Source organism: Schistocerca gregaria, chromosome 4, assembly GCF_023897955.1.
Source record: "Schistocerca gregaria isolate iqSchGreg1 chromosome 4, iqSchGreg1.2, whole genome shotgun sequence".
Taxonomy (NCBI): domain Eukaryota; kingdom Metazoa; phylum Arthropoda; class Insecta; order Orthoptera; family Acrididae; genus Schistocerca; species Schistocerca gregaria.
The window spans coordinates 546,163,968-546,177,877 of record NC_064923.1 but is presented as its reverse complement, the minus strand read 5'-3'; the positions used below and the strand labels follow the sequence as shown (position 1 = coordinate 546,177,877).

The following is a 13,910-nucleotide window of genomic DNA, read 5'->3' as shown; positions in this document are numbered from 1 at the left end:
GACACTGTCCATTCCGTTCAACTGCTCTTCCAAGTCCTTTGCTGTCTCTGACAGAATTACAATGTCATCGGCGAACCTCAACATTTTTATTTCTTCTCCCTGGATTTTAATACCTACTCCGAATTTTTCTTTCGTTTCCATTACTGCTTGCTCAATATACAGATTTAATAACATTGGGGAGAGGCTACAACCCTGTCTTACTCCCTTCCCAACAACTGCTTCCCTTTCGTGTCCCTCGACTCTTATAACTGCCATCTGGTTTTTGTACAAATTGTAAATAGCCTTTCGCTCCCTGTATTTTACCCCTGCCACCTTTAGAATTTGAAAGAGAGTATTCCAGTCAACATTGTCAAAAGCTTTCTCTAAGTCTACAAATGCTATAAACGTAGGTTTGCCTTTCCTTATTCTTTCTTCTAAGATAAGTCGTAAGGTCAGTATTGCCTCATGCGTTCCAGTATTTCTACGGAATCCAAACTGATCCTCCCCGAGGTCGGCTTCTACTAGTTTTTCCATGCGTCTGTAAAGAATTCGTGTTAGTATTTTGCAGCTGTGGCTTATTAGACTGATTGTTCGGTAATTTTCACATTTGTTAACACCTGCTTTCTTTGGGATTGGAATTATTATATTCTTCTTGAAGTCTGAGGGTATTTCGCCTGTTTCATACACCTTGCTCACCACACGGTAGAGTTTTGTCATGACTGCCTCTCCCAAGGCCGTCAGTAGTTCCAATGGAATGTTGTCTACTCCGGGTGCCTTGTTTCGACTCAGGTCTTTCAATGCTCTGTCAAACTCTTCACGCAGTATCGTATCTCCCATCTCATCCTCATCCACATCCTCCTCCATTTCCATAATATTGTCCTCAAGTACATCGCCCTTGTATAGACCCTCTGTATACTCCTTCCACCTTTCTGCTTTCCCTTCTTTGCTTAGAACTGGGTTTCCATCTGAGCTCTTGATATTCATGCAAGTGGTTCTCTTTTCTCCAAAGGTCTCTTTAATTTTCCTGTAGGCAGTATCTATCTTCCCTCTAGTGATATAAGCCTCTACATCCTTACATTTGTCCTCTAGCCATCCCTGCTTAGCCATTTTGCACTTCCTGTCGATCTCATTTTTGAGACGTTTGCATTCCTTTTTGCCTGCTTCATTTACTGCATTTTTATATTTTCTCCATTCATCAATTAAATTTAATATTTCTTCTGTTACCCAAGGATTTCTACTAGCCCTCGTCTTTTTACCTACTTGATACTCTGCTGCCTTCACTAGTTCATCTCTCAAAGCTCCCCATTCTTCTTCTGCTGTATTTCTTTCCCCCATTCCTGTCAATTGTTCCCTTATGCTCTCCCTGAAACTCTGTACAACCTCTGGTTCTTTCAGTTTATCCAGGTCCCATCTCTAATTTCCCACCTTTTTGTAGTTTCTTCAGTTTTAATCTACAGGTCATAACCAATAGATTGTGGTCAGAGTCCACATCTGCCCCTGGAAATGTCTTACAATTTAAAACCTGGTTCCTAAATCTCTGTCTTACCGTTATAAAATCTCTCTGATACCTTTTAGTATCTCCAGGGTTCTTCCATGTATACAACCTTTTTTCATGATTCTTAAACCAAGTGTTAGCCATGAATAAGTTATGCTCTGTGCAAAATTCTACCAGGCGGCTTCCTCTTTCATTTCTCTCCCCCAATCCATATTCACCTACTACGTTTCCTTCTCTCCCTTTTCCTACAACCGAATTCCAGTCACCCATGACTATTAAATTTTCGTCACCCTTCACTATCTGAATAATTTCTTTTATTTCATCATACATTTCTTCAATTTCTTCGTCATCTGCAGAGCTAGTTGGCATATAAACTTGTGTTACTGTAGTAGGTGTGGGCTTCGTATCTATCTTGGCCACAATAATGCGTTCACTATGCTGTTTGTAGTAGCTTACCCGCATTCCTATTTTCCTATTCATCATTAAACCTACTCCTGCATTACCCCTATTTGATTTTGTGTTTATAACCCTGTAGTCACCTGACCAGAAGTCTTGTTCCTCCTTCCACCGAACTTCACTAATTCCCACTATATCTAACTTTAACCTATCCATTTCACTTTTTAAATTTTCTAACCTACCTGCCTGATTGAGGGATCTGACATTCCACGCTCCTATCTGTAGAACGCCAGTTTTCTTTCTCCTGATAACGACACCCTCGTGAGTAGTCTCCGCCCATAGATCCGAATGGGGGACTATTTTACCTCCGGAATATTTTACCCAAGAGGACGCCATCATCATTTAATCATACAGTAAAGCTGCATGCCCTCGGTAAAAATTACGGCCGTAGTTTTCCCCTTGCTTTCAGCCGTTCGCAGTACCAGCACAGCAAGGCCGTTTTGGTTATTGTTACAAGGCCAGGTCAGTCAATCATCCAGACTGTTGCCCTTGCAACTACTGAAAAGGCTGCTGCCTCTCTTCAGGAACCACACATTTGTCTGGCCTCTCAACAGATACCCCTGCGTTGTGGTTGCACCTACGGTACGGCTATCTGTATCGCTGAGGCATGCAAGCCTCCCCACCAGCAGCAAGGTCCGTGGTTCATGGGGGGGAGGTTAGGAATGGTGGCCTGGATGAAATGGGAATAGCAGCTACATGTACAAATGTGAATTTTGTGGAGATACTGCAACCCCATGATCAGCTTTACTTTAACATTTCTGTGAGTCATGTGGACACCGAGTTGAGTGGGCTGCTGTTGACTGAAATGAAATCTCATGTGTGTCTTGTGTTTGCAGTGCCTGTTGTTACAATTGTGAGGTGGGATTATACTAGACAAGGCCTACACCTGAATGAGAGAGGGAATGATGGGTTGTTTGAGTTTATTGCATATAATATATGAGAGGCCACCACCACACAAAGTAAGATCCCCGTGGTTATTGGTGACAGAGAGGCACATTTTTTAGGTTAGCATCGGGATTGAGGCACACTGTTTTGAAAGAAGTCAAAATAACAGAAGATGCCCACAGAATCCTGAGTCCTCGAGTGGACATACTGCTTTTCATAAACTTAAATTATATGAGGTAAATCACACTTTAATTAAACAGTAATAAAATAAACTGTCGTTATACCACTCTGTTCCCATGTACAAGTGTTACCCAACTGTAATCAGCCACTCGAAACAAAAAACAGCTCACTTGCATCGGTTGCCAGATAACCACTTACTTGTTTACTAATTATCTCGTAAACAACTGTCTTATTGTGGAATTGTGCTGCTCACATGTAATCTGAGACATTTTCTTGCATGAATCATACATTTTTTATCACCTAGCTTGCTGTTTATTTTTATCTCACAACTGCTGCCTTGGGCGTATGACAACACAACTTATAGCTGTGTTAGCTGAAACAGTAATGAAGGAATAGAATGGGCTCACAATTGTAAAACAGTGGAATGATGCAAGACAAATGTTATTTGTGGTTGGTGCATTTTGTACATAGGCACATCCACTTGAGGGTTAAGAATGCACAGAAAAGTGAGGTTAGCTTATTTCACCAAAATATTAGAGGATTGAATTATAAGGTAGGAGAGTGTCTTGTTTGTTTGGAAAATTTAGATATCTCTGAAGAGATAGACAGTCTGTGCCTATATGAGCATCACATAGCCGCAGAGCTAGATAAGTTAAGTATAAAATATTACACTCTAGCACCTTAGTCATGCAGCACTACTACAGGAAAAGAATGAGTTGTTACATCTATTGAGATAGAACACAAGTTTAGGTACATGAAGTCAAGTAGATCTTGTAGTGATTAGCACATAAAAGGGTGTGCTTATGAATTAATACTGAAAAAAGGTCACTGGAAATTTTTGGACTGTCTTTTGGGGAATCAAGATTCCTTACTGTGCTTTCTGTCAGGCTGCAGGCTAGCAGTTAATTGTGTGTGGTGACTTCAACGTAGGTTTTCTCGAGGATTCTGATGGAAAAAAGTGGTCTGGAAACCTTATTTTGATGGTACAATTTGATCTTGGTAACTAACTTTCTGACAAGGGTGGATAAAGACAGTAGGATCCTAATTGGTAATGTTTTCTTTGGTAAAACTCGAAGCCAAAACATAACTGTTTACCTAGTAGCAAATGCTCTCTCTGGTCATGATGGACAACTGTTGAGAGTAAATAAGACAGTGCTGTATTGTATGGATACTCATCAGTGGAAATAAATCAGGGTAACTAATGATTCCAGGACAGATGTTTTTAAGAATAGTTGACAGGAGATGGGCTGGGTGAAATTTGTAATGAAGCAAATGCTAACATAAAATTCAATCTCTTCCATGATAAATACATATCATTATTTGAAAATAGGTTTCTGCATTAGCTAATCAGAAAGGACATTAAACAGCCATGTGGGAGGGGGGCAAAAAAAAAAAAAAAAAAAAAAAAAAAAAAAAAAAAAAAAAAACATGGATCACTGTTGTTGTTGTTGTTGTGGTCTTCAGTCCTGAGACTGGTTTGATGCACCTCTCCATGCTACTCTATCCTGTGCAAGCTTCTTCATCTCCCAGAACCCACTGCAACCCACATCCTTGGGATTAAATTATCGTGTGAAGGAAAAGGGAAATGTATCTGTCAACATGAACAAGTAGAGATCCTTTAGTAGTTGTACACTACAAAAACTACTCATAATTACTAAGAAAGATTTTTAAAAAATCAAGGAACATGCACATAAATTCAGAAATCAGTAATTCCGACAACAGACTTAAGGCTATATGGAATGTAGTGGAAGGGCAATAAATAATGACTCACATATAGCATATATGTTTTATAATCATATTTTAAGGGTACATGGACATCGTGGTGTATTTTTTGTTTGTATTTTGAAATATAATAACACGAAAACTCAAAAAGATGTAGAATTGAAACTGTAAGCAAATAATAGGGTATTTGATAGTTTTCTGGAAATTGTGTTAAATTATTAATAATGTCATCTTATGCTCCTAACAAGATTTTTTCGTCTTGAATTTCAGTATTCCTTTATAAAAATGGAAATGAAATTCAAATAATTTGAAAGCCCACTAAAATGCTCCATTTGAGTCATATGATGCCTGTGACATTCCTGGCTAGCTATCTAGCTGCTCCTGTCTTAATGCTAATTCACAGTAATGTTTTGTTTTGGAATTTACTTTTTGGAACATGGGTTACAAATTATTTATAGTACCTTACTATGCACATACATCTATAAAAACTTATTAAAAGTTGTTTTTTTAAGTGTTCCTGAAACTGAGAAAATGCCTGAAATGTAGTTACATTGTCTGACAATTTACCACCACATTCAAGCACAAGCTCACTAACTTAATAAAAGATGTGTTGCACTGTAAAGTTAACATTAATTTGCCTCCAAGTTGTGCTCTTTGTATTGTTACAATGAAGGATAACATCATTTAGTGTCATTTTACCCAACTTCACATAAATTATTCAATAGCTCATTTGTTAGAGCAGTAGTGTGTTGAATTTTATAAGGCTATGTCCATACATTGTTTGTTCAGATCCAACCCAGAAGAATATTTTAACTTATTTGTAAAACAACAGTTCTCTTGTATGAAAATCAAATCACAGTTGCGAAACTTCATCACACCAATCAACAACCAAATATTATTTTTTTCCTTGCTGTTTTCACATTAGTTGTTGTTCACACACATTACATTCAAAGAGATATTTTCTGGTTAATATGACCACATACTTTTTACTTTATTAGAAACAATGTTTATCTTTGCACTGTCAGCTCAACTCCTTGTTTAAATTTTTGAAGTTTCATCGTCTAACATATAGATGAAGTAAGTCTGCTTCAGACGTTGGCAATAGTTTACACTCATAATTGTCACAGCCCTCAAATTTGTGTTACCTGCATGTTGTACATGCTTTATATCTTTCCATACAGAGAACCTCATCGCCCTACACTTCATTTTCTGTGGGATTATGGTGATACCTTCAATGGTAGCAACGTTTTCCAAAAAAGTGAATTGTCTGTTGTCCATTTCTCAGACTGAGATCAATGTGAAGTTATATGTAACACATCCCACAATTGAAAGAACTGCTACAATCAGTTCTTGCGAATACTATTTTCGTATTTTGTGTAAAACTTTCAAAAATATATGACCCTTCCAGGATTTGAATGTGTGACTTCTGTATCTGCAGTCAGATGTGCTATTGTTGCACCACTGGGTGTCTGCTGGGAGCATATCTCTGCTGAGTGTTTCCTGCAGAGGACATCAGCACTAAGATTTGCCAAGAATAATTTTAGTTGCTTTGGGTCATAGCTCATGACTGATCAGAGGAAGGCAGTGGCAAACTACCTCCGCTAGGACCCTGCCTAGTCGATGGTGCGGGTCTCCCGCATTGTCCCCTATGCTCCTCAGAGTGTGGGACATCATCATCATCATCATTATCATAATCATCATCATAATGACTGATAGTCACAATCTAGTTGTAATATATGGACCCATTTGCAATAGTTCTGTAGTTCCATAGTTTTAAGCTAGTGTAATGGTGTTGCAGAGAACAGGGGAAAGAATGTTCTTCATTGCACATATTGTTGCTCTAAATGAGTGGAGCATAAATGCATCAACTTTCACAGGGCTTCCACTGTCATTGTTCACAAAATTCCTTTCTGTTGTTACCTAAAAGTTGTAATTGCATGTTCCATCACTAAATAGCTAAGCTGTTTGCAGAAAAAGTACATAAAAACCTTGTCACCTCAACTAATTGTCCTTTTACAAAACACGTGTAGCTTCATGTTACTCCTAGTCTTTGTCACCACAGTGTCACCCAGTAACAGAGTGTTCTTGATCATACAACCAAATTTTTATATTTAATTATACAAAAATAACAGATATTTTTTGAGAATATTGACCATAAATGCTATTTAACTGTTATATTAAAAACAATGATTCCAAGACTTACCAAGCGGGAAAGCGCCGGTAGACAGGCACAATTAATAAAACACACAAACACACACACAGAATTTCTAGGTTTCGCAACCGACGGTTGCTTCTTCAGGAAAGAGGGAAGGAGAGGGAAAGACGAAAGGATGTGGGTTTCGTCTTTCCCTCTCCTTCCCTCTTTCCTGGAGAAGCAACCGTCGGTTGCGAAAGCTAGAAATTCTGTGTGTGTGTTTGTGTGTTTTATTTTTTGTGCCTGTCTACCGGCGCTTTCCTGCTTGGTAAGTCTTGGAATCTTTGTTTTTAATATATTTTTCCCATGTGGAAGTTTCTTTCTATTTTATTTACATCACTATTTAACTGTTATAATCAATCAGAATAACATCAATATGAACCATATTTTTAACATAGGAAAATAGCCTATTAGTATATTGTGACCTGTATGTGAGAACAATTAACATATTGTGGAAATCATAATAGAGAAAAAATTAATTTTTAGCTTACATAATGAATTACGTGTAATTTTTCCTTATATACACTGTACTTCCACACTGTTCAAAATAAGAGATAAAAACAAATTTTATTCTTTTAATTATTAACATATTAAAAGAATAAATCAGGAATATATATCAATTTATTGTTTTGCTTATTTAAATTATTGTAAGTCAGTTTTTTTCCTCATAATAATTTAAGAACATAAGATATGCTCCAGCTTAAAGTGTTTAGTACATTGTTGAATAATCTGGTTCACTATGTAGGTAAACACTGTATTAGTATTCATACAAAATTTTGTTTTTGTAGCTTTAGTATTGGAAGAGGTAGCAAAACCTAAGCAAAAATGCTGATTACTGGAAATTGGGACTAAAGATTTGCATGTGATTTTTTCCTCAATGACAACATGTCAAAACATCCCAACTCCATATTCTTGTTGATTCTGAGAGTCTGTTTCAAATTGTTAAGTTTTCTTTCTTTTCGTTGTTATTCTGGCCTTGTTTGTAATGCATTTGGCAGTTTTTTCTTCTTCAGTGGCACATTGCCTGTCCATTCTTAGATGACCATTTTTCATGTTGTTTCCAGTCTTGATACCTAGTCTGCTCATGGTTTTTTAACTGCTTGTTACTCTTCCGTTAAAGCATATTATGACATTCATCACATCAATCAGAAAAGCTGACATTCCAACAAGTTTTTGACTTCCAGTCCCAAATTCAGCTATTGAAACTTTCATTTGGGTCCTGTGTTTTGCCATGTACACATTTTTAAGGAGTTTAGAATCTGAAAGACCTTTATATAAGGCTTCAGTTCTGCCATAACATTTTTTGGCGAGGGGTGTGCATATGAAGTATTCCCTTTTGGGCAGAGACCATGTTGTGGATGTTGATCACTTAATATTCTGTGAAACAGAGTTACCCATATATCTTTTCTCGTCTCTTTTGGTATTGAAAAATCATTAAAATATGCCTAAAACAGTCACAACACAAATGCAAGGAAAAAAAGGTCCCACAGAAGTAAACTACTTCTATTGACAGGTTCATCAGTTGCAATAAATTCATGCTCACAGTACACTCACAGTACAGTAAATACCTTCTTCAAAGATATTACACGAGCAAATTGCTGTTGAAATATAAGCACCCTAGTTAAATAATGGCATATTTTAGCAAGATTTTGTGTGACAGCTAAGCATTTTAAAACCAGTTTCCACAAATGCTTTATGGAGGCACGTAAACAGGAAAATTATGAGGTAATATAAAACATATATCTTTAGTATCAGGAAGAATCACAGAATTTTATTAAATAAGAAGCAGAGTTTCCATTTTTTCCCCGTATGATGTACAGGTCTCTTTAAATGTATCAGAAAGCATAGGGATAAACATTAAAACTGAGAAATCACAACAGTATGTGGCAAAAGTAACTGTCATAAAAATCTATCATATGAATATATCACAAACTTCTACTTCTAAAATTAAGAAAATTATACATTCTCTCAAAAACAGGAGCTCATCTGGTTTTGATGGTGTTTCAAATAGAGTACTAAAGATTTGTTCACATATAATAAGCCCAGTCTTATCTGATATATGTAATGCCTCACTAACTCAAGACATTTTTCCGAGTGACTGATGTCCTGTGAAGGCACCTACAGCAGGGAAGCCACTGATCTCACAGGCCAGTCACATGAAATATTAGAGAGAGCCAATATAAGACCATCTGGCAGCTGTCTCACTCTTAGTTCTTCCATCACTACGTGCTATTATCTTTCAGTGCCTCTACAAGGAGAGCTACAGGCACTCTGCGGTTTGCTAGACTGGACTACAGTTGTGTTTGGATAGTGATGGTTGTACTTTCTGATTTACTGTGTGACAGGAGTGATGGCCTATTATCAGCACTCCATAAGCTTGTATAACATTTCAGTGCAGTGCATGTATTTGATGATTGTGTGGTTTCCACCACTGTAAGACTATACTTAATGCTATAATTTCCGTATGTGTACCCAAAAAAGTATTTGTACTTGTGCATGTATTAATTTCAATGAGGTACTGCCATTGTTTGGTTTTTTGGACTAACAGACAATTCAGTGTGTTGTTACAGAATTCTAATTTTGTGTTTAACACTTGTTTGTTGGCCATAAAATGAGGGTTACAAAAGTCACAAACTCTACAATATCCTGAATAGACTTTTCCCTTTCTTAGAAATTTTCCCTGGTGTATAATTCGTAATGATGCGAATACCATCGCTAAACAACTGCCACCTCCTTCTATCAACTACTATAGCTTTGTCAGTGGTGATATCTGCTTCATCAAAGGAGAAACATTTCTGTATGATCAAATGTTATCTGCTCACTGACATGTGACTTCCAGTATTCAGCTTTTTGTGACGTAGAAATGGCTGACAGCTCCTCCCTCTTTTTTTCTTGAATTCTTCAGTGTTGTCAAACTAGTGTCCTTTCATGTCCCTTTTCATGCATGGAAACAAGAAAAAGTTACGTGGAGCCAGGTCAGGCGAGTAAGGAGCATGGGAGAGCAGAACCATGCCATTTTTAGCCAAAAACTATCTAATAGATATGGCTTTGTGCGCAGGCGCACTTTGGCAGAAGAACCAGTCTCCTGTCTGCCACAAATCCAGTCTTTTTTGATGAACACTGCTGTGCAATCTTCTTAAAACTTCCTAATAAAAGGTTTGATCAATGGTCCGATCTGGGAGTAACAAACTCTGAATGAACTACACCCTTGGTATCAAAGAAGCAAATCAGCATTGTTTTGATGTTTGATTGGACTTCATGACATTTTTCCGGCAATCATAGCACCTTAAATCATCACCAGTAATGACCTCTGCCAGAAAATGTGGATGAGTTTCAAGCTATTGTTGCAAATAAGGACATGTTTCAACTCAGCATTCCTTTTTATTGTCACTCAGAACTCGAGGAACAAACTTGGCAGCAATCTTTTTCTTTCCCAAATCTTCTGTTAAAATATGCTGAACTGAGCTCCAAGATAACCCAATAATTTCTGACAGTTGATCAGTTGTCTGTAGACAGTCTGTGAGCACAATATCTCAAATTTTTTCAATATTTTCATTGTTTCATGCATTTGGTGGACGTACACAGAACGAGGTTCGTCGACATGTCACCATTTTTAAATCGAGCAAACCACTTGTACACATGAGTTTTTCCCATATTGTCATCTATGTAAGCTGTTTACAGCATTAAAACAGTAGAAAACAAAATTTCACAGCTGTACAACAACTTGCAATCATAGAAAACAAAACTAGAACAAAACAGCACTAGCAAAAACAATCACTGTAGATGAACAGAACAAGCCAAGTCGACAACACAGGTGGCACTGAACTGGCAATGAGTTGCACTATACATGCCCTATCAGTAGAAATGCGTACTACACAAGCTTCACCCATGGAAATGTTATTCAGGTTTTGTTTGTTTTCTGTTTTTTTTTTTGGGGGGGGGGGGGGATAAATTGGCACTGTCTCTGTGGCTTTACTAGTAACTAACAAAATACTGTCATCAGCATGTTTAAAAAAATAATAATTCTGACCTTGGTATCTGTTTTGCCAGGTATGTTAATTGGTTTATTCCTCAGAGCAGAAATATGCAGGAGGGAACTTCCTCTACAGAATGTTTTTGTCATTAAGCAGCCATTTTGCCTGATGCAGTCATCCTTCTTCTCCTACTTGTTCTTCACTACCTTATTTTCACATACATCTCTCCCCAAACTTACTTCTTCATTTCTGTGATAGTGCTTCCACTCTTTTCCTACATTTATATACTTACGTATTTTCAAATTTCATCTATCACTTTCATGTTTCTGTATCTTATTGTGGCATTTCCTTCCTCTGGGCATTTCTCCTCTATTACATTCATTTCTGTTTTACATCGTCTTTGTCTCAATTGTCTGTTGATCTTACACCCTCATTCTGTTATCTCTGGCATATCAGTTACCCTCCGTATCTCACCCAATTTCCCAGGTCTACAACTATAATTTGTTGATGACATTTTAGTGTTGGTTTCTCCATTATTTTGTTCTAATGTTTTGCATTGACAAAATATTCTGGGTAACTTTTCTGGTTATTCTTTCATAATACTGTTTCCTCTAACCCTATTCACTACTCTGGCACATGAAAGAAGCTCTCTATCTCAAAGCTACTACTTTTGTCATTTTTTTCCTTGTATTTATTTATTTTCTCCCATTGTGTCACAGCTGCAGTAGAATGTGTAGGATTGTTTTTTTTCTTTTCTTTTAATGCTACACCCAGGCTTTCAGCTCAGTATTAGGAATATCTCTTTGGCTGTCTTGCATGTATAGACTGTTCTGTGAGCAGATTGAGTGAATCAACATTGCAAAAAATTTAGTCAACCAACAGGAAACATAAGCTTCCCAACACGTAGCATATATTTTATAAATATCTTTTGCTAATAGTTAGTGAAATTGTGACACACAAATTCATTCAAGATTGCAGTTTTTTATCTTTTTGCTAAAATTAAAATAATGTAAATTGGCTACCTTTATTCATCCTCTAACTTCAGTGTGATGCTGTAACTGTATGTCTGAATAATTTTTTTGTTGTTCTTTCAGGATTTTACACCTGTTCATAAAACTGATGATATAATATGCACTCCCAGGCAGCCTGTAGAAAACAACTGTAATACAGTAAATGGAAACAAGTCATACCATTGTACAAACTGTGAGGATTCCACAGAAAATCCACTGAGTAAAAGTAATTTTTCCCACAAAATAAGTGAACGTGGTCACATGCAAACTGTACAAAATTTGGAAAATTGCATGAAGGACACACGCAGATCTAGCATTAATCAAAGAAAACTTCTTACATGTAAGCGTAAATTAATAGTTGCTGAAGTACAAAATAAGATGTGTAGGTCTGGTAAAATATCAAAGAAAACATATGAAAAAATAACAAACAAATATCACTACAGATGCCTGCCACATGGAAGAAAATACCTCCTCCGTAGCACATCAGATGCACGATTATTACGAAAGAATAATCAATGCAAGAAAGAACCAAGGGTGACTTCAGTTAATATTAGAGACAATGATAGAATAATGATACATCAGAGAAAGCAGCGTTTACAAACCAAAAGGAAACAAAATGTTTTGAATAAGAAAAATAACCTCCTTCATTGTCAGGGCAAAAAGAATTCATCCAATTGCAGCAAACAGAATCAAGAAGGAAAGGGTAGTAAAGAGGTTGGCTTATGTACGGAATATGCTGTACAGAATATTGTATTAGAACCTGAACCTTGTTTCAAGGAAAGCAGAAATGAAAGTGCAGTGGATGTGGAAAAGAACAAACAATGTGACACACTACTAAAATTGCCTTACAAGGAACCATGTCCAGTTGTTAGAGATATAAGATCAGGCAATGTCTTAAAGAACTGTGCAAACAGATTACGAAAGTCAAAGCAGCGAATATGTTGTCAAGATATTAGTGATACAGAAAGACCAAAGAAAAAATCAGAAAATCCTCCTCCACCAAAGGTGAGTAGTATATCAAATACATATCATTTAGTTAAATTATGACATGCTCATATGCCTTGCTATAAAACTAAATGATCATTCAGTTTTTAAATGTCCTAGCACTGAGCTTCTCAAATTCGTCAATTTATGCTTGACTTGGTGTGAATGTTGACTGTTTCTTGTACATCTGGGGAAATTTTATTTGTGATGTAATTAAGAATTCAGCTTTTGTGTAAAATTAAAGGCGTGTACTGACCTGCAAATTTACCACCACTTCTTTCTTATGCCAGCAATACTTGCACAAATAAACCATTAATTTATTCATTTTTTTCCTCTCTCTGAAACTCTGTCTTCATAATTACCATTTTATAATGTTGTTGTTGTCATCGTCATCATCTTTGGAACTGGTCTGATGAAACTCTGCATGCTGTTCTACCCTTTGTGAGTCACTTCATCTCTGTTTAACCACTGCACTCTATATCTATTTGGACGATGTTGCTGTACTCAAGTCTTAGTAACTTTTACCTCACACATTTCCAGCCATTACTAAATGAAATATTCCATGATGCCTTAGTGTGTTTTTTATCAGCCTAGCCCCTCTTTTACTCAAGTTGTGCCATAAATTTCTTTTTCCCCAATTCAATTAAGTACCTCTTCATTAGTTATTCTTAGGTGGTACTATATTTCAGAAGCTTTTATCCTCTTCTTATCTGAATTGTGTATCGTCCACAGTGCTCTTTGGACAAAGCTACAATTCATACAACTACCTTCACAAAAGATATCCTAACACTTAAATTTATATCCAGTTTTAACAAAATTCACTTTCTCAGAAACTTGTTTGTTGTTAGTGCCAGTCTGCATTTTTTACCCCTCTACATTGGCCATCATCTGTTACTTTGATGTCTAGATAATAATCTATTACTTTTAGGTACTCATTTCCTAAGCTTATCCCCTCAGCATCACCAGGTGTAATTCAGTTGCACTCCATTATCTTTGTTTTACTTTTGTTGTTATTCATTCCAGTTAACATT

General features: G+C 36.7%; 1 protein-coding gene across 7 annotated transcripts in view; it reads left to right on the top strand.

The window, feature by feature from the left end:
* LOC126365754 (uncharacterized) overlaps positions 1-13,910 on the top strand; it is a 267,138-nt gene that overhangs the window by 127,523 nt on the left and 125,705 nt on the right. For 4 of the 7 annotated variants that reach the window (XM_050008233.1, XM_050008235.1, XM_050008234.1 and 1 more), the window contains one exon: positions 11,980-12,900. The exons of the other annotated variants lie outside the window; for them this stretch is intronic. In XM_050008233.1, coding sequence (XP_049864190.1) covers positions 11,980-12,900 — 921 coding nt within the window. The remainder of the gene's footprint in view (positions 1-11,979; positions 12,901-13,910) is intronic. 7 annotated transcript variants of the gene reach the window in all.